We start from the raw sequence: 21,429 nt of genomic DNA on the forward strand, positions 1-21,429 counted from the left end.
AGCCATTCATGCATTGCATTCCAGTTCTTCTGCCGGTTACCTTTCAATCTGTATCCCTTGTTTATCAACCCTCCTGCAGTCAAGTGTCTCCTTATTTGGTCTGTAAGAATCCTTCATAATATTAAAGATCCCATTTCCTTGCCTGTAAGGAGAATAACCCTACTGTCATCTACCTTAGGTGGTCATCTTTCCTACAACATAATGTCCAGAATTGGAAATGCTATTTCAATTGAGGCCTCAGTTGTGATTTAAAGGTTTAGTGAGGCTATTTAATGTAAGGATCGAATGTTGGTACATTGGGTATGGTGAACCTAGATAACTAGATTTGTATTTAAATCCCAATAATGGCCGTTTCTGAATTTAAAAAAAATTGTATCAATAAAACATGATCATGGAACCATTTTATTGTGAAGGATACCAATCATCCTTGACTGATCTGACCTTCTGTGGTTGTCAACTGCTCTCTGAAGGGGCCTATCAAGCAGTAGATGACAATCTTTCCAGTAGTTTCAATAGTTGGATTTTTTTTCTTAAAAACTGCAGGAAGATAGATGAACCCTTCTATTGCACTTAATAAATAGGAGGATCTTGGTCTCGATTGCTCTGTGCTTGACTGCCTGTTTGTGTGCCTCTCCACCACCCAGCCCCTTGTATCCTTTTCTTATCAACTTTTGTTAGAAGCAAATGGTGGTTTCAGCCAGGAGCAAGGAGATTCAGTTTGGAAATCCAATACCTGTATGATGTCAGGAAAATGAGGGAAAGAATAACAATAAACACATCCTTGCAGTTAAAAGTAATAATCAAATGTTATGTTTAAACTCAATATTCATTTCCCAAGAAAGACATGCTTGTAATCTATATGTTACAATTCTTTTGGATAAAAATTTGTGTTTTTGAAATCTGTTTCATTTTTCTCTAGGCTGGTCAGGAGTCTTTCCGTTCTATCACAAGATCCTACTATAGAGGAGCTGCTGGTGCCTTGCTAGTTTATGACATCACAAGGTAACTTTTTTAGAGTTCATTTTTCATTCTTGTGATTCAATAGTTTTTTTTACATATTGGGGCACTTGAGTTGAACTGAAATTGGCTAAATTGTGTAAAGAAAATGTAGTGCGTCAATTTGAATGTTCAATGAAATGTAATTAAATTCCTTATTTACATTAACAGAAAGTAGCCTGTAGCTGAGAACAGTCTTGTGATTCCAACTGATTTAGTTTCACTGCATTAAATTTCTTTCACCCAGTTCCTCTAATTTAACCAAGCAACTTCCTTAAATACAGGAGTTGAGATTAAATTAGAGATGGTATTACGTGGTAAGTAGTGTCAGCTCATTGCCAAAGGTAAGCTTTAATGATGTTGGTAATCTCCCAGCAGGAACTTATGGAAACCACTAGGAGAATTCTTCTTGGTAACATCCTGCATGTTTCTGATGTGTAAGAGCATAGTCCACAAAGTGAGTGGAAAAACTTTGCTGACTGGTTCAGTCAAACCTTCCTTAATAGCTGAAATTAATGATCTATTAGTTGAAAATATTTTGGTTCTGTATATCTCTCAAACATTCCATCAAAATATTCAGAAACTTAAAAAGCAAACTCAAAACTTTTTAAAAAAAAACTATCTTGATTTATATTTGTTTAAAATATTTAATGCCTATTAGAGGTTTGGAAATAATACTTTTAAATACTAGAGTAGTTTTAAACTAATAACCGGTCTAAAAGATTTTTAAATGAACATTTCTTGCCTGAGGCTCTTACAGCCATTCCCTTAATTCAAGATGAGAATAATCCAAATGCCTCTTTGGACATGGTGCAGAATTTTCCAGTAAGTGATGCAAATGGGTTGCTTGAGTTCTACAGGAACATAATTGGTATAAAAGCTGGGGAGAAGTGGAGCTTTCTAGGGCAATTAAACATAGATGTGGCAAATGGTACAAATAATCATTTCAATTAGAATGAGGTAGGAATATAGCTGAATGACTTAATGAAGGTGAAACATATCAGTAGAAGCTTTCTTTTAGGATGATGAATAATAAGAGCAGGAATGTAACCAACAATTAAAATTTGGTTTTGTGTGGGAGGGAGAGGTGACTTTCAATAAAGAACATAATATGGTGCAGAAAAAGCAGTGGAAGATCATCATTGCCAAGTTGACTCGGTGAATGATAATGTGCTAAGATTAGAGCTTTGCTTGGTGTCATTGAACCTTAGGCAAGCATTGCAGCTTGAATGGAATGAAAATCAGATCAAAGGAATTCAAAATGATTGGAGAAATGGATTTGTGGTTTGATACATGAGATAAAGGCAGGCATTAAGAAATTGAGGGTTACAAAGTTTGCCTATTGTAAACTAAATGAATGCTTATGTTTAATAGTGAGACCTCTTCCATCCTGTTTTTAAAAACAAAAATTTCCCCCCCCCCCACAGAAGGGACACATTCAATCACTTGACAACTTGGTTAGAAGATGCTCGCCAGCATTCCAACTCGAATATGGTCATCATGCTTATTGGAAATAAGAGGTAAATTTTTAACATGTCGTGCCCTAAGAAAATGCTCAAGTATAGACCTGTAATAGGAAGGTAAGGAACTATACTGAGAACAGTTACTGTCACAGTTGTATGTATTCCAAATGTTTTTACTGTAGTGCAGAAATGTGGTCTGTAACAGGAATGATCCAGAAGAAATGAGAATGCTGAAGGCAGGAATTATTTTCAGTGAAAGCATGTCCCCACAAAACACTTTGATTTTGACAATTAATTTTGATAGCTGATTTGCTATACTTAATGTTTTGAAGCATACTGTAATCACCACACATGGTGTTACATAGTTAAGGGAAAAAAAAGTCACTCTTGCCCTGCTCCCAACTTTCCAATGCTTCATTGTTGGAATTGTCAGCTGAAGTCATAGTATAGTAATCTCTGGAAGCTTCAATTGTACTAAAGTGACAGACTTTCAGTACAAGTGGCTTGCAAGGTTGCATTTATTAGATATCCTGTTATGTGGGTCTTGAGTACTTGTTCTTTGGAGTGAATGTACTCTCATTAGGATATTTGAGAATTCCAGTAATTTGATCTTGCAACAATGAAGAAAAATGAGTACAAGTCTAAATCAGGTTGTTGATTGACCAAGTAGAATTTATATATGTGGTATTGCCGCTCCCATTCGTACTGTGACAGGTTGATGGTGTGTAAGCAAGCCTATTCACTTTCTGTGGTGCTTCCTGTGGATAGCACATAGTGGAACCACACTTTGCAGTGAAGTTAGGCAAAAAGGATTAGATACTCATCCTATTACTGACCTTGTAATTGGGATTTGTACAGAAAAATATAGCAAGGTAAAGATGTAACAGTGGAGTAGGTTGCATGGGGTTTTGTCAGCCATGATGAAGATTTTAACTGTAATGCTTTGGACTTGCAGTTCAGGATGTGGCCTACTAAAGTGCAGTTGGAGGGTGGCCAGAAAGGTTGGGGAGGAGAGCATTAGTAGTGAACATAGTGGCAGAGATGAAAATAGGCAAAAGAAAATAAAAGCTGCAGATATTGGAAATCTGAAATGAAAATAGGAAATGCTAGAAATATTATCAGATCAGGCAGCATCTGAAGGAAGAAAAATGATTGAGGTTTGTCAGAAGGGAAAGAAAGAAGTTATTATAGGTAGCAGAGAAGGTTGGGGGGAGGAGGATGAGTAAAACCAACGGAATTCATCTGAGTTGAAAGATGACCTAATGTGGTAGTTAAGTCCAGATTGAAGTGTATTTGTGATGTTAAGGCTGTAGGACATGCCCAGAGGGCCAATCGGTACAAACCAAAAGGAAAAGCGGAGCCAAAATAATGATGGCCAGCACAAATAGAGAGCTCACATTGCCTGCCTTCCTTTTGGCTCAGCTTTTCCTTTGTCCTTTTTTTGTATTGTCTGGTCTGCTGGGATACCCAGGATATGCAGTTAGTAACCTGCTTTTGTTGAATGATATCTCTGGCATGTTTGCTTGAGGTTCTGATGGGGGATTCGGTGATGGGAATGCTGTGGCCTGGAGGCCTACTGCCAAAATGAGAATGGAATTGTGCAATCATCAGCAATAATCTAGACTTCATCCTTGTGATGTAAGGTAGGTCATTGATGAATGATTTGAAAATGGTTGGGTCTAGGACACTACCCCAAGGAATTCCTGCTATGACGTCCTGGGGCTTGGATGACTGCCAACAACCACAGCTAACTTCATTTGTGGAGTGTTTTCCCTTGTTGACTTCACTTTTACAGGACCCCTTGATTCCATACTCGGTCAAATGCTACTTTAATATCAGGGCAGTCCTATTGGAATTCAGGTCATTGGTTCATGTTTGGACCAGGGCTGTGATGAAGTCTGGAGTGGAGAGGTCTTGGCAAATCCCAAACTGAATTGAATAGAGTTGTAGAACAAAAAATGGAGCAGAACCAAGAGGGAATGATTTGCACATGTTGGAGGATGAAGGCTGGGAATAGGCTGGGGGGAGAGAGAGAACTGATTTCTCCTTGGAGAACATCCTCAATCAGTAGGTTTTATGAAAGAGAATGACAACGGGAGTGTAAGATCCTGTAAGGTGCTTTTAATTTGTGTTTGGTGGAGGAACTGGGGCTGAAGTTATTGAAGTTGGGAGAAGGTATGGTCAAGTTGCAGCCAATTTGGAGCACTGAGATTTGCATTAGTGAAGGCGGTTAGAGCTAGAGGACATGAAGTGACCTTTGTTGGTGACTTCTATGACACAAGGTTTCAAGGAGTGATTTGCAATAGCACAAGTTTATTGTAGAATGCCTGTAATCTGTAATAGGTGGTAAATTTGGTTGTTGAAAGTGGGGGTAAAGAATGGACATTTTTAGGTATGTGTGGAAGTTGATAACCAAATAAATCCTGATAGATGTTTCCAGTATTTCCTGTAATAAATGGCTACCTTTAATTTGTCATTTTTAAACTAAATAAAATTTCATTGCTGTCATGGCTCATTGGGTAGATGTAAGGTCTTCTGGGGTTATTGCATCATGTATTTCCAAACTTGGATGTTATTGCATTAACTGATATCAGCTGGGATGATAGGACACTAGTGGTGTTATTATTCTCAAAGAGTTTAAAAAAAACATAGTTTTGCATTTCTGATCAATATCTTGTCTGCAGATGTCTTGTGGAGAGACTCAGAATTATAGGGTCAGCAGTAGTGTGTGTATCTATTTCTTATTGTCTAAGCTTTACATAATTTCCACAAATTTGCAAGCAATTGTGAAGAACTCACTTTGGAAGGTGCCAAGTGATTTCTTTTAAATGTTATCAAATACTCTTTCAGTGATTTGGAGTCAAGACGGGAGGTAAAGAAGGATGAAGGGGAGGCTTTTGCAAGAGAACATGGCCTCATTTTCATGGAGACTTCTGCAAAGACTGCTTGCAATGTTGAAGAGGTAAGATGGTTTAGTATTTTAAAAGGTGTTTCTTTTCTTTTTGTTTTGGAAATATTGAAATGGGTGTAAGCAAATACCTTCTGTTGAACTAAGATCTTTCTTGGAGCCCTTCTCTTGCTTGGGCATTGGAAGTAGATGTACGTGTTTTAATTTTGTTCACTGAATGTCATTGGTTGTAATTTCACAAGGACACATTTTCAACAATTTCAATTACCTTTGTTCGAGTACCCTAGTGTAGAAACAGTAGTTATCTATTAACCTTAATATTCTTTGATTCAAATATAAATTATAGGCACATTTTTCTTAAGAATGCAAGGAGCAGCTCGTCTATAACTTTCATTTTTGAAGGTCAAAGATTTTTCTCATGTTCTCAGCCTGTTAATCAATACTGCATTAGCTGATATCAAATTAAATTTTCACTGAATAGCCAATTAATTGTAACACATGAGTGGTATTTATTAATGGTGGGTGCCATGCCACCATAGCTACTTTTGTTGTTAAAGGAGAAAATGTTCTCTCGTTCTATTTTGGAAAAACTGAATACAGCAATCAAATGTATCCACACCTTAGTTTTCTACAAATGGTCAAATTCAGCATGGTGAAAAGATCCAGAGTTCCAGAATTCTGTTACTTGGCTTCCAAATGGATCTGCTTAATTAATCTAATTGATGCAAATAGAGTAAGCCAATTGCTATGTCACTGGAAAAAGTTGCTTATTCAGTGTTAGTTTCTCTGCAGGGTATTCAAATTACTTTTCCAGGAATTGTTATGGTTTGTCATGAGCCTTTGGGGCTTGAATGGTATAATTAAAGCCAAGTTACCACCCGTGTAGTTGCAGGAAATTGGTGTCCATTATCACTTAATGACTTGGCTGCATTCTGTTCCTAACATATTAGCTGGGTTGCATCAAATCTAACTCTAGGTACAGTAGGGTTTTACAATTTAGGAAGAGTCCTCATTTCTAACAGTCATCTACACAAATATGCAGTGTATCACAGTGTGTGTGCTATTTCAGAGCAGATGCAAACTCATGGCATAGTGAGAAGAGATTAAGTAACTGAGTTGAAATGGCACTTACTAGTAGGAGAATGTGATTGATAAGGATTGCAGTCTCTGCTAAGCCTCACCCAGGTATACTTCCATCCTGGGCATGACCATTAAGTCATCTGCTTTCCCTTCCCTTGCTATTCTAAAACCCACAGCTGATTAACTACCTTAAGGCCTCTTTTCAAAATAATTATTTGCTTTTGTCTGAAGTACTATGGCTTAAATGTAGATTAGGGCACAATAAAACATTTGCAGGAATATTACCCTATTTTTTTAAAAAGTAGTTTTATTACTATTCCATAAAGTAGCCATTTAAAAAAAAGTTAAAACTCTACTCCATATTTTCAGCTGTACATTTTCAACTTTCTGCCATTTGATATTTGCATCTTGCCAGTAGAGGTCAGTATTTTGCACTAAAACAAGATGTGATCAGATTATGACTCCAGAAAATAATAGAAAGATAACTAGAGGTAAAGTTCACTACTGAATGTCGTGATCGGTGGTATATGGCATAAGATACAAATTGCTGTAAGTTGTGCATCAGGTTTGCAAAAAGGATCTTGCCATTAATTAACCTACAGGTTTCACCATTGTGAATTAAACTCTGCATGTGGCTAGATCGGTACTTCAAGCTGCATGGACACTTGGAACAGTTTGTGAAATACTATTAACCTAAGAATCCTAGGAAGGAAACAATTGAAACTTTCTTTCTGCAGGTAGCAAATGGTGTTAAAGTTGTTAGATTTGTTTTGTCTTTCTAACTTGATATAATCCATTTTTCTCTGATTTAATGCGATGTAGTTTCACCCCATTTCCCTTGTTATTATCTGTTTCTTAGTTTCTGTATTAAATTTCATTAATTATTGGTCCCAGAACATATGTAGGAATTTACATTCCATCACATTGGATAGCCACACTAAACACAGTTAACATGCATGTGTATGTGTGTATTCCTAATGTGCTACTTTCTTGGCCACCTTGTTACTCTATTACAACTCCTATGTGTTAGAATTGTTCTAATCGTTCATTAAATACCCAAATGCCCTTTTTGTTTTGGCATGTTAGCATGCTCTTCCAGTAACTTCTGGTGCAGAAATAATTGGAGCCATTATGGCATTTCACTCTGTGATGACACACTCCAGCAAAATCTGGGCAATGCAACTTTGTTTTTGTCTAATGAGGAATAATGTCTTCATAATCTATAATGCAAATCAGCTCTTAATCTTGCAGAGGGAAATTCCCTTTTATCATAAATACTGTTTTAATTATTTTTAATTTATGGTTAATTTATTTTCTTGTGAATGTTTTCTCTAATGCTATGTGCCTGTGATGCTGCTGCAAGTATTGCACCTGTGCATACATGTGCATATGACAATAAACTTGACTTTGGATTTTAAATGCGTTTGTTATTTTGGCTGTGTATCAGCGTTCTTTTTTTTTTCTCCAAATTTCAGGCCCAGCTAAGCTTTTAATAGCAATTTCTTGGTGGCTGGACCTGTTAGGTTGAAATTCTGTGTACCCTGAAATATATAATTCAAGTGTGATTTACATGTTTGGCTTCATTGCTATAAATCCTCTCAATGCCCCTGTTCCTTTGCTTTTACAGTTTTAATTTTTAATATATAATTTAGAATGCTTTACTTCCATGTTACTACTCAAATAGTAATTTATTGGAATTTTATTGAAATTTACTGGCACAGACACTAATTTTCAATCGTGCTCAAAGTTTGTGCTCTGTTCAGCCTACTGAAGCTCAGCATTAAAATTTATGAAATTAGTTAAATGATTAAGTCAGACTTGGGTGATTTTCTAATTTAATGATCTGTTTACTTAAGGTACTGATCTAGGCTGTCTAGTTTTTGGCCTCTAGTTTAAACTAAATGCTAATTCTTGCATCAATTCCTAGGTAAGCTCTCTTTGGGTAAATTTGTGTTGTTCTCACTTTGAAAGACATTCGTGGTGTATTTCTTGCTATAAAATAGCAATTGGAATTTTCATTTGGTTGGATTACTGGACTCTGGTGCCCAGGTTATTCTTGGGGATACCTGGAGTTGAACTTGAAGAAAAGTTTTCTTGTCCCTTTGATTGTCACTAATTGATGGAGGAGAAGTAATTTCTATGAAACCGAATAAAGTCAAGAAATTTTATAAAAGCTTTGAAATTGTGAAGAAATTTTGATAGGATGATTATGGAATGCCTTTCCGTGGGTGTATTAGTGATGTAGTTATCAATTTATAAATTTCCACTGTGTTAGGTTGAAAGGCAGTGGAATTGAATTTCAGAAATAGAATGTCCCATCTATGTTGCATAATTTATGCATGTATATGAGGACTAATTTATACCCCTAAACCTTTATATGAAGTGTTGGAACAAATATTTGAAAGTTACTTGTTTTAAAAAAAAAAGTCTCAAGTTTTTTGTGTGGTAAAGTGTTTCTCAAATCTCATTACATCACCTGCTCAGATGTTGGTTGTGCTGCTTAAAATATTGAAAGATGCACAGTTAATTTCAGATATGTAATTGACTGTCCAGATTTGGAAGTAATGAGCTTAAAAGCAGGACTTGATCTCCACATCCTCCTCAAGAAGCTTCAGAGGGTGTTTTGCAGGGAGAAGAAAAAAAAGTAATCAAATACTGCTATTCCCTGTGTCATACCTTTTCCTTTGGAGTTATTGTATCTTGGTTCCTCTTTCATTGTTTGTAGGACATCATTGGCAATTAACATTTATTTTGCTTCAAATGTAGTTCACTATGTGATGTACTTTGAAACACTTCAATATTATTAAATGCTATACAGTAAAATTTGACAGCAAACTACGGTAGCCTTTTGGACCATAGGTTTTAAGGAACTTGAAGCAGGAAATTGAGGTGGAGAGGGTTTTGGAAGAAAATTGAGGAGCTTAAGTCCTTGACAGATGAAAGAATGTCCACCAGTGGTGAAATTTAAATTTGGAGATGATTAAGTCCAGAATTGGAGGAAAGCAAAGTCTGGAATGTTTTAGTTCTGTTGGAGGTGTTAAGGCCATGGAAGATATGAAAACATAAGAATTTATGGTATCCCAGAGTTACTTCATTACCCAAAATAAGTAATTTTAAAGTATAGTAAAATGATGTAATGTCCAGCACCATAGCAACCAATTTGTACATTGCAAAGTCCCTTTAACAGTGAGAGAAACTAGATTTGCTAACTCTTATTAATCGAAAAATATCGGTCAGGTATTCCTCATCCCAGTGCTGTCAGATCTTCTCTATCCTTTTGAGGATAGATAGGTGGTGCAATCAACAAGATATTAATTTAGTTGATTGCACCACCTGACATTACAATATTTTAGTAATACACAGAAATAGTGCAGATTGTCCTTTTCACTGATGCGGCACTTTAACCCTTGCCCTTGTGATTCAAAGATATATGCTTCAGCTGAGCCATATTTAGCATGGTGTTTAAAAACAGAATTCTTAAAGGAATTGTTTCATTGTTGAGAGTGGAGAAGTAATTGTTCTGTTAGCTATAAGAGATGCAGGGACCCTACCCATAGATGACGACTGCAACCCAGAGAAAACTAAGAGATTCAATCTTGGCAATAAACAAATGTTGACAGTACTATAATCCGGTCCCAACCTAGGTTTCAACATTAGCATGGTGTTTAAAAACAGAATTCTTAAAGGAATTGTTTCATTGTTGAGAGTGGAGAAGTAATTGTTCTGTTAGCTATAAGAGATGCAGGGACCCTACCCATAGATGACGACTGCAACCCAGAGAAAACTAAGAGATTCAATCTTGGCAATAAACAAATGTTGACAGTACTATAATCCGGTCCCAACCTAGGTTTCAACACGTGTGGCATCTTCTTAGGAAGACATCCTGAACTCCTTTAGAAAAGTGGGAAGGAAAGTTGAGATATTTTGCAGGAATAGGTCTGAGGTAATTTTTGAGGACATTTTTTGAAAAAGTGAAGAGAACTAGCAAGATGTGTGTTTGGAAAATGTAGATATGGATCCATGACTGAACGCTTCCACTGTGCCCTTGCCTACTAACCCTTCCAGTGTGGCAGAAAGACTCATATTGGCTTTAAAATGGAAGACTGGAGTTGGTTACAGAAGTAAAGTGACATGCCATTCTGAGATATGAAGCTGAGGATTCTAATGTAAATTTAGTCTGGTAAAGGCGTGGTGGGATTGGGTACAATGGCATTGAAGTAGTCCTAGCCCCATGAGCCTTTTTAGCAAATCTTTCTCTTGTCACATACCATTTTTCATTCAGATGTTTTTCTAAATGTCCTGGAACCATCCCCTTAATAGATTCCAACATTTTCCTGACAACTTGCATCAGACTAACTAGTCTGTAGTTCCCTATTTTCTGCCTCCTTGACTAACAATATTACACTTACTGATTTAATTTTGATCTGAAGTGAATGACCTCACACTTCCCTAAATGAACTTACAGTTCTTCCACTTGCTATCTATCAGAGTGATTACAATGTATCTACACTAATTTGCCACCTAATAGTGTATCTATCTTTTAAGAGGGACACCTTCCCCCCTCCCATTTGTACTTTGTTCTTTAGTTTTAATGTGGTTTTTTTCAGCTGAATTCGTCCTTTGGATCTAGAGGCTAAAGGACTGCTGATGCTGGAAACCTGAATCTGTTTGTATCCCTTTGCTATTTTCTGGTAATTGTAGTTGTCTAAGTTTCCACATCTTGTACGTTTGTATACCTTTTTTCATTGCTAACCAGGGCCACCTGCTTTTGATTTACCGCATTAAAAGCAGTCATTGAATGAAATGGCCGCAGCAGATTAAAATCTGAATTCCACATAATAAAACTGATTTACTCTGTCTTGTAAAAGAGTGACCCTTAAGATGTAGCAATTACTGTGGCATATTGTAGGAAGGACGACTTATTTTCAGTAGTCACCAGGGACACAAGGGGCAGAATTGTGGAATGGGATCCCAAAAAAATCTGCACTAAAAATGAAGATAGACTAGAAATGAGATATTACATCTTCATAAAGCATTTTTTCCTTGTGCTATCTGTACATGTACAATGACCTGTAAAACATTTTGTGGATTATATATTTTTCTTTCCATATTAGCTGAACAAGAAACATAATCTGTAAAAATGGATTTGCATGCTTTATGCCCATATGCTCATAACCTTGGCTTTTATGCCACTGTTGATGAACTGAACAAAATGCTCTTATTTATATAAAGAACTGATTTTCTAAGATGGCAGCAGGTACTTGGGGTGAAGGCTGAAATGTATGGTTGGAGAAGATTTCCCAAAAATGGGATGAGAGCGTGAGAGAGCTTGACCACAAGAATGACAAAACTAATTTTTAAAATCCATCTGCTGAGGTACGGGAGCTCGAGGGCGCTTGGTAAGAATAGAGCTGTTAGTGTCTATGTATGAGAGAGGCAAGTGATTGCAGAGTTCTGGATTTGTTGAAATTTAGGAAGTCTGATGAGACCAAAAGAGCAATTTGAGTACTTTCGTATAAAGATGAACGGGTAACCATAACTCTAGGTGTTGATTTTGGTCAGTTCTCCTTTTAAAAAGGCAATATTAATATACAGGTTTTGTATTCGTAGGACAAATTGGGTATTGGATGGTATGAAAGGAATGTCCATAATAAAATCATGTATCCTAATAAGGCACCTTTAGGCTGAATGACACTTTCAATATGAATAGTTGTGTGATCTTGTCTCACGGCAACCTCCCAGATTACTAAAAGAAACTAGTAGTTGAAGAGATGTTTTTTTGTTTTTACATATAAGTTTATTGTGAAGGTAGATCTAAACTGCAGATGCTGGAAATCTGAAATGAAAACACAAAAATGGAAATACTCAGCAGGTCAGAGACTGAGAACAGACCTACTGGGCACGTCTTCCTGCTCTGCATTTTGTAACTCCAGCAGCTTTTTAAATCTGTTCTCGCTCTCTGACTGCTCCCATTCACTCATTGACCAGATAACCTTGTTTATAGCTTATCACCCACACCACCACCACCCCCTGCCCCCCCGGCCCCCCCCCCCCCCCCCCCCCAGCTTAACAAGCTTCTTTTGCCTCCTTCCCAATTCTGATGAAGGGTCTTTGATCTGAAACATTAGCTGTTTCTCTTTCCAGGCACGGTAGCATAGTGGTTAGCATAATGCTTTACAGTGCCAGAGACCCGGATTCAAATCCGGCCACTGTCTGTAAGGAGTTTGTATGTGCTCCCCGTGTCTGTGTGGGTTTCCTCTGGGTGCTCTGGTTTCCTCCCACATTCCAAAGACGTACAGGTTAGGAAGTTATGGGCATGCTATGTTGGCGCTGAAAGCGTGGCGACACTTGCGGGCTGCCCCCCAAAATCACTACGCAAAAGATGTATTTCACTCTGTTTTGATGTACTTGTGACTAATAAAGATCTTATTTAAAAAAAATAATAATCATGTTATATATTAGTGATGTATTGGGGGGGGGGGGTGGATGGATAATAAATTAAACAGCTTTAATTATACTATGTGGAATATACCAGAAGGTCTCTAATATGTTGTCCCCACTGTATTTTCTCTGTCAGTGCCAAGTTGCCCGATTGCTCTAGGACAACAACAAAGTAAGAATGTGAGCTAAGTATGTTAGCCAAAAGTTACAACCTGTTGTATCCAAGCAGCATGTGCCAAAGTGCAATACCAAGGAATTCCAGTAACGTGCAGTGGGAATAGTTGGGGAGATGATGCTCTGCAGTGGCAAGAGTCATTCGTAGCAAGGTTATCCCAGGACACATCTGCAGGATTTCATCATGAACAGCAATCTCCAGTTGCTTTATCAGTGACCCTGTGTTTATGAATTCCATTTGGAGCATTTTAGACATTGAGAATGCAGATCAAGACAGATTCAAAGTCCTGAACAATGGTCTTGGGCTGTTCAGAATAATAGAGAAGTAACGTGTTGCTCCCTAGGTGTTAGTCAACGAAAGGTCTGACGACCTTTGACATTTAGTATAATCAACTACTATCAAAATCCCAGGGTGACAAATACCAGAAACTTTCCTCCCACGTGCCCCAGTCATTGGATCAATATGTTGGAGCATCCTACTTAATTAATGTTGTTAAGGAGTACTGTCATATTGTGCAGCAATAGTTTGAAGTGGTTCACCATCATCTCTGAAGGTAACTATGGTTAGCTTATAAACTGTGCTTTGGTCACAGATGTCATATCTATGATTGAATTTTAGGGTGCAGTCTTTGTTAAGTTGCTTTCTTGTCATTCTTCAGGCTCAAATATAAAGAGTAGATTCTGAGTGAGATGCCACAGGTTTATAGCTCCTCAGAAAACCAAATTGAAGAGTTATTGCCTCCAGGATGCAAGAAAATTTAATGGGTGGGGAGAAGTGTGTGTGTGGGGGGGGGGGGGGGGCGGCAAGGGACAGATGTAGTTTATAATTTATTTACTAAGTTTCGTTACAAATTTTACCTTTTCATTCACAATTGTTTTAGAGTTTGTATATGATATCTAACATGCTTATATTTTTCCACTGGCAAAGCCTGGCTTTAAATTTGTCAGATGTGTTTTTGATTGAAATGTATCATGTCAAATCATGTCACTGGTTCTGTCATACACAGCATAGTTGGTGTTTGTGTACGTGAACTTGCCAAAATAGTCTTGACTTGAGTTTATAAGCATCATGTTTGAGTTAGTAAGTGAGCAATTTGCAGACTCCTATGTGGAATTCAAGTTGTATAGAGAAGCATGGAATTTGAAACTGCAATTACCAATTAATACAATTTGTAAAGTCATTGAGATAAAGTATATATTATTCAAAACACAGATTGAGTTGACTTGTACAGAGCAGGTTTAGTTGCTAAGGAATATGGAAGTATTTGATTAGGTTTTGTACTGGCTGGAAGCCAAATTCACTTGTTCAGAGCCAAGAGTCATTTGAAAAATGTATCATTTCCTGAAATTCCCCATGAACTGATTATTTTGGGAGCAAATTTGTGTATACTTTTTCAATTATCCAATCAGTTTTATGTATTCATTTCTCCTGTAGATTATAGTATCATGAGCTCAACCAATGCTTTGAGAAATAAATTCAGTTGATTGATTGCTTTTGGAAACAAAAAGCAGTGTACAAGTTCTATTCATTAAAATTGAAGTATCTCTACCATTTAGTAGCAACGTCCTGCAATTAGAAGCTTGTGGCCACATTTTCTTTATTATGTGTAGAAGTTGACAGTGTAAAAAATATTACTATTCAAAGCTGTTGTGAGTTGTTTAATAGGTTCATCTTTTGAGGCTGAAACTCTTACGATTGTATTTGAATTCCAAATTATAGCTTTATTGCTGGCTCTCATCATTACTTGGAACTGAACACCAGTGATGGCCAATGTCCGTTGAACGGCAATTCCAAACTCCAATCTTGAACAGTTTTAACAGTCTAAAGATACGTTTGAGTCCAGTCCTCTGCCTTTGACTGACCAACATGTGCAGTGAGAATGGAAGTATGAATACATTGAGAATTTTGGATATAAAGGAACTGAGGCATATAGGTTTAATGCAGGGAAGTGTTATTGAGGTTAAAAAAAATCACCATGTTTATTGGATGATAGAACAGGATAAGGGACTGAATGGTGCACTCTTTATGTAAGACTTCAGTTTTATTGGTGCGCTGTTGTCTGGTGGGATGTGTTGCTCTTGTGCATCCAGTGCACTCAACCATTTTTTTTATCACATGGAATCGAATTTGTGCCAGACACTTGTGATGTGAAAGACCATATGAATGATTCACTCACTTAGCACTTCAGGCTCTTTGGCTGCAAATGCATTTTTGCTTATGTGCTGGGTTCAGCCATTGTTGAGGATGCTGTTCATGGAGCAGCGTCCACCTGTTAATTGTACTGCACAGTTCATGATGAAATATGGCAAGATTGCAGATCTTGGGGTTGAATTATTGGTTATGGGTATGTCTGTACCATCTTGTTACTGCTGTTTAGCATGCTGTGGTGCTAGAATACAGCCTTCCCTGATCTTATTTTTGCTTCTGCCTTTTTCTGCTCTCCCATGCTTGCTTTGCTGCTTAATGAACCAGGATAGATTTTCTAACTAATAGTTATGTTAAAGATGGATATGTCACACCATGAGGTTACTAGGCTGCTGTGTTAGCTCAAGATGTTGCTTCGTTGTCCTGATCTGAGCTGCTAGATGTGTGCTGAGTCTATTTTGTTAAGCACGGCAAAAGCATCTCACGGCATGATTGAAAGTACCCTCTGTCTTCATTGGACTTTGTACAAAGGCTACACTGGTCATAATCAAATGGATTAGTGACGAGTAAATTAATAATGACAAAGTCAAGGACTGGAGGCTGATTACGTGAGGGAGGAGGGAGTGCACTAAAATACCAATAGTCTGCTAATCTGACTGTTCAGAAATCCTGATGGTTTTGGTATCTGACTCAAAAACTGTCTGCTGGAAGAACTCAGTGGGTCGAGCAGCATCATCTGTGCGAGGAACATCGACAATCCCTTTCCTCCCACAGATGCTGCTTGACCTGCTGAGTTCTTCCAGCAGATTTGTTGCAGCTTCAGATTCCAGCATCTGCAGTCTCTTATGTCTCCTTGGTATCTGACTTGCCTAGTCTGGTTTCCTGTGCTTCACTTCATGCATGGGACTTCTGGAAAATGTATTATTCTACAGTGTATAATTTTTAAAAAAAAGTGAATTAAAAACCTGTTGGAGAATTAAATAGGAATAACATCCAAAAATCTGGAAAATCTGCTAGTTTAGCACCACCAAAGTCCTAAGCATGATGAATTAATGTGGTTTTACTGTAGAGGATTATGTACTTAGGTTTGGCTGAGGAAAGTCTGAAGGGGGCACAAGTAGAGCATAAAACGTAGCTTAGACTGGATGGGCCAAATGCCTTATCTCTGTCGTATGATACTTGAGATTTCTCGTTAGATTTCACTTCCGTTCACACATCTTCAATGCAAACGAGGTAATATCGATCAGGGACATTGAAGTTCCCTGCTCGAGTACATTGTTCCGTGCCTCCTCTGGTCCTACTTAGCTGGAAGAGTACTGATTTGTTAGCCAAGGGGGTGTAATAGCTGTGCAATCAGTAAGTTTTATTCTATATGAATAACCTCATGCCATGAGATTCCATGGCATTTGAATCATGTTGAGGACTCTCTCACCATTCAATCATGCTGTTTGTCCCCACAATGTACAGTCATCACTAGTTGATCTGCACTAGTAGAACAGAACAAACCGAGGGATGGTGGTGAAGTAGGACATCAGATGAAAAGAATGATTGATTATACCCAGGCTCTTAGTTGTTCTTGTGGGAAAGCTCTCACAAATGTGCTGTGTTTAAAAATGTTCACGAGGAGGACTTTACAGGATCACCACGGCTGTGTATGCTCATGTCACGATGTCGGTTTCCAGTGTATGCTAATGATTGCCAGCTCTGCCAGAGTCCAAATTGGCATACTGCTTGTCTGACTTCCAGCACTGGGTGAACAAATTTCTGCACTACATGTTAGGAAGTTCAGAGCCACCTATTGTTTCTTAACCACTGACCCTATCCCCCTCCCTATCAGCTATATGAAACTGAACCAGGATGTCTACATGGCATTGGATTTTTTTTTCCATGATTCTTGATAAGTAGCTCAGCATGTACTTGAACTTTGTCTCAACTTTGGTTTGAAAACGTCACCCATTCATCACTTCACAATCTAGCTGCATGCTATCCCATGCCCTTTCCTACTGATGAACAGACATGGGATTCTGGCAGTGGTAGTAAAAAAGAGAAATGTTTGTTTTTAAAGAATTCTACTTCCATATTCCCCTTCCCAGAGTTTTTTTCCTCTTTTGTGTCTCGCAACAGGGTGAACCTTGCCTCCTTAACAGCTGTGTTTCTTTTTCTTCCTTGATTGGGACCATCTGTTCAGCTGCTTCTGCTTCCTCTCTTCCCCCTTGTACTTTATCAAATCTCCCACAAGCTCCCTCCAGAATCTCCTTGTGCCTTCCTAGCTTTCTACCATCCACAAAATCTGCCTCCTATAATCTCTTAATTTCAATCCCATTAATTTAAAATTCATGTCATGTTTAAATCCATTCATAGCCCTGTCCTTTTAACCTATTGACTTCTAATTCTCCAGATTTTTTTTTCTTGTTCCATCTAGCTAACAGTGCTCCCCTTTATTTGTTCAGGTCAACATCATAAGTAATCTGTTAGTATTAAGTAATAATCAGTTTTCATGCATTTACAAACCAGAAGTAAATAGTTCACGGTGTTTTAACAAAATTTCAATTAGGTTGTTGCAAAATGGAAAAACACTAAGATGCTGGAGGAACTCAGCTGGACCCTGCAGGTCCTGACCCGAAACGTTGACCGCCTGCTTTTCTCCACGGATGCTGCCTGGCCTGTTGAGTTCCTCCAGCATCGTAGTGTTTTTCATCTAGATTCCAGCATCTGTAGTCCTTTGTTTCTCAAGTTGTGTGCAAAGGCAGGAAGGCCCAGAACTGTGATGTTTGTTTTGAACAATAAGATTGTTCACAGTTTTAGATAGTTTGATTCTCTCTGTCCATGATGCACTCCAGCTCGTGATGCCCACTGATCACAGAAGGCCTCCAGTGAGCCAGCAGCCCTGGTGTGCTCCCTTTCCACGCATGTTATTTAACACGTGTGTCCTTGGAAGGGGGCAGGCAATTTGGCTTGTAGAGGCACCTTGATGGCCTGCTTCCTGGACCTTTCGAATGGCAACCCTGGCCAAGCCCAGGAGCAGACCAATGAGGAAGCTCACCAAATGACCTGCGCGCCCATTCCTCAGCACCAGGTGTGCAAAAATGAGGACTGTGGGGCTGTAGTGCAATCGGAACTTGAGCAGCGCCTTCAAATATTCAAATGAGCTGCAGCCCCTTGTGTTCTGTGAAAACATTGTAGATTGACTCCAGGCTATAGAAATGACAGGTAGCCCAGGTGTCCATGATCAGCTTTAAATCTGTTGCATGGTTCTGCTCTGTGCAACGCTGTCCAGGATAGGCATCCAGTGTAAAGAGGGAGGAGTCCTGTGTGTGCTCCTCCTTATCTTCAGTTCTTAACTATGCATTGTCAATTACTACAAATACTGTGGAATATCTTTTATAAAACACTTTTTTCTCTTGTAAAACCCTCCTTAAGAACCAAATCCTGGATCCATCTAGCCTTCTAAAATGTTCTCCTTTGGCTCAACATGCATTTCGGATCACCAGCTCCCTATAGATTTTTGTTTTCTTCCCAGTTGCTGTCTTTTCTGCACCCTCTCACTGCCTCTTATTTTGGTGCATTTGTTTCATAAAATATAATTATCAGACCCAGATATAAATGAAGTCTGTTACATAGACCCATTTTAAAATTCTCCTGATGGTAACTGGATTTAGAATATACCTAGTTTGACAAAATTGAGCTCCTGTTTTCTGCGAACTGTTTTGGTTTTCCTTTATTATATCTCAAAAACGACAGCTGGATTGAGTTTTAACATTAGAAGTTAATTTTAATGTTGCCAACATCCATTGATTGATCTGGCACATCTATTCATGTGCACTGTTGCAGCAAATACTAAATATTTTGTTTTACTGAGGTCACATTTTAGTCTCGCTCAACGTAAAAGAATTGGTGGCACGAGAGACTGCAGATGCTAGAATCTGGAGCAAAAAAGCAAAATGCTGCAAGAACTCAGCAATCCAGGCAGCATCTGTGGAGGGAAATGGACAGCTGACGTTTCACCAGATGATGGGTCTCGACCCCAAATGTCGACTGCCCATTTTCCTTCTCAGATGTCTGGCCCACTCAACTCCTCCAGTAGTTTGTTTTTATAAAAGAATTGGTATTTAATTGTTTTCCCTTCACAGTGAGTTTTTAGATGCAGCATTGTAGATGGTATCAAACTTGCTGCTCTCACTGAGGAATGCAGGATAGCTTCATCTTCAGCCGTTTCTCATCGTTCAAGCATTCAGTATGCTGAATTGCTGGAGGCTCAACGCAAGTAGCTGGTTATCATGACTTACTTGGTTAAGGCCATGGTTAACTAACAAACTTCAGTTTGTCTCAGTTATTCCATGTTCTGAAATATACATGTTAAATTAACTTCATGTGGGCGTGCAGGTCCTGTGCTAGGGCTCCAAGATTTATTTAAAACTTTTGTTGCCATTTTTCTGTGGATAATTTCTCTCCTTGGTGCCTCTTGCTATTGGAATAGGATCATTTGTGTTTTAAGGGCCATACTCAGTAGAACTGGAGCATTGAGAGAGTTAGATGACTGTTGTAGGCACTTTGACATTTTCATCAGTTGTTTTTTTTAAATTTCAGGCATTTATTAACACAGCTAGAGAGATCTATGAGAAAATACAAGAAGGAGTCTTTGATATAAATAATGAGGTAAGAACCATTTTGTACAAGTTTCTTGTGTGATGGTGTTGAATGTTTAATTCTCAAGTCAGTAATGAGTGGCCTAAATGAAATTCAAAAGAATTTTAAATATTTAAAAATGCATTAGTGAAGAAAACTAGTTAAATGCTGCACACTTTCCACTAAGACATCTAGATGGTCGTTATTTTTTTTCTGTCGTCAGAATTAATTTGTATCTCCTAGGTATTAATAACACATTCATGGATAGAGATGAAGGGAAGTGTTTGAATTAGCGGAAACTGAGTTGTATTTTATCCAGAGATGGATGTATGATGGTCTTCAGTTCTGAGACTAATTTGAATAAATACCGAAGGAATGATCTCTCAACCTAATTCAATGAAGAGCTACTTTATCCTTGGTACTGGCTGGGTGGAGTATCTTTGATCACATTTTTCACAATGCAGTTATACAATAATATAACATCAACAAAAACCTGAGTGGTTAAGGTCCAGTAATGCCTTGTATGTAAATACTTGGGTACCTTGATTTTTGAAAACACAAGCTGTAACCTAATAGATTTCCACTTCAATCTATTCTTTGCTTTCTTTTCTTCCCCCAAGCAGAGATTCTGAACTCTGAGTTTTAATCAAGAAGTGTTTTCTTTTAAAGAAACAAATCAGATTTACTGTTTAGACTGTTAAATTCTTGTATATAGCCCTTGGTTGTAGGAAAGATCTTCTCCTGCCTCTGGGATAAGCAAAGAATGACATTTTTCTACTTCACTCCCACCATCCTCTTCCTATCCTAATGCAGATCAGTTAGTGTGCTGCTACAATGCATTCAGAGGGCATGTACCTGGATTCAGAAATTTCTGGGCTCATCTCACTTGCATGTTGTGAATATCATCTAGGCATGAAAATTTCTCGAATGGACAGGCACCATAGGTAGGAGAGAGAGAAATACTTGTGTGTTCTTGAAGTAGGTTTAATTCCTATTAGTGTCAAGCAAAGGGGGGGAAAAATATCCAGATGACTCCCCCCCCCCCCCCCCCCCCCATTTTTTCCTCTCAATTCAATGTAAGTTTCCCTTAACTGCTAAGAAGTTAATGGAGATTGCTGCATTGATTTTTGTTGTCCGATCTGTTAAATTGAGATGCAAATTAATGGGATTTTTTTTAACCTTTTTATATATGGACTCCATTGTGCTTCTATGTGGATGACAAAGCTTGGATTCTTTTTAAGGGCATTAAACACAATCAATTAATTGCTGCATCTAAAGTAAAATGATGAATTATCAGTGTAGTTGCACTTCATTTCTAGTACTATGTAATCTCAATTTTGAAAGGAGGGTGTATTAATTTGATAAATACCCAGTTGAAATTCTAGTTGGACACTGGAGCATATTCAACTTCTAGAGCAATCTTGTGAACCAACACTAGAGGGTGGTGTGACCAAAACAAAAAGAAAATTTTGAAATAGCTGTCATTTGAACACAGTTGGAACTGGATATCAGCTGCAGCTAAATTGAGTTTTTTGTATTTGACAACAGTACAGCATAAATAAGTAGATTTAATCTTAGCAGTTTTGCAGAAACTA

At 38.0% G+C, this 21,429-nt stretch overlaps 1 protein-coding gene across 1 annotated transcript in view; it reads left to right on the forward strand.

Moving 5' to 3' along the window:
- rab2a (RAB2A, member RAS oncogene family) overlaps window positions 1–21,429 on the forward strand; it is a 48,022-nt gene that overhangs the window by 20,776 nt on the left and 5,817 nt on the right. Inside the window, exons 4-7 of the mRNA XM_052022769.1 lie at window positions 920–1,002; window positions 2,424–2,516; window positions 5,310–5,421; window positions 19,796–19,864. Of these exons, the coding sequence (XP_051878729.1) occupies window positions 920–1,002; window positions 2,424–2,516; window positions 5,310–5,421; window positions 19,796–19,864 (357 nt within the window). The remainder of the gene's footprint in view (window positions 1–919; window positions 1,003–2,423; window positions 2,517–5,309; window positions 5,422–19,795; window positions 19,865–21,429) is intronic.

This window comes from Pristis pectinata, chromosome 9 (assembly GCF_009764475.1).
Source record: "Pristis pectinata isolate sPriPec2 chromosome 9, sPriPec2.1.pri, whole genome shotgun sequence".
Classification (NCBI taxonomy): domain Eukaryota; kingdom Metazoa; phylum Chordata; class Chondrichthyes; order Rhinopristiformes; family Pristidae; genus Pristis; species Pristis pectinata.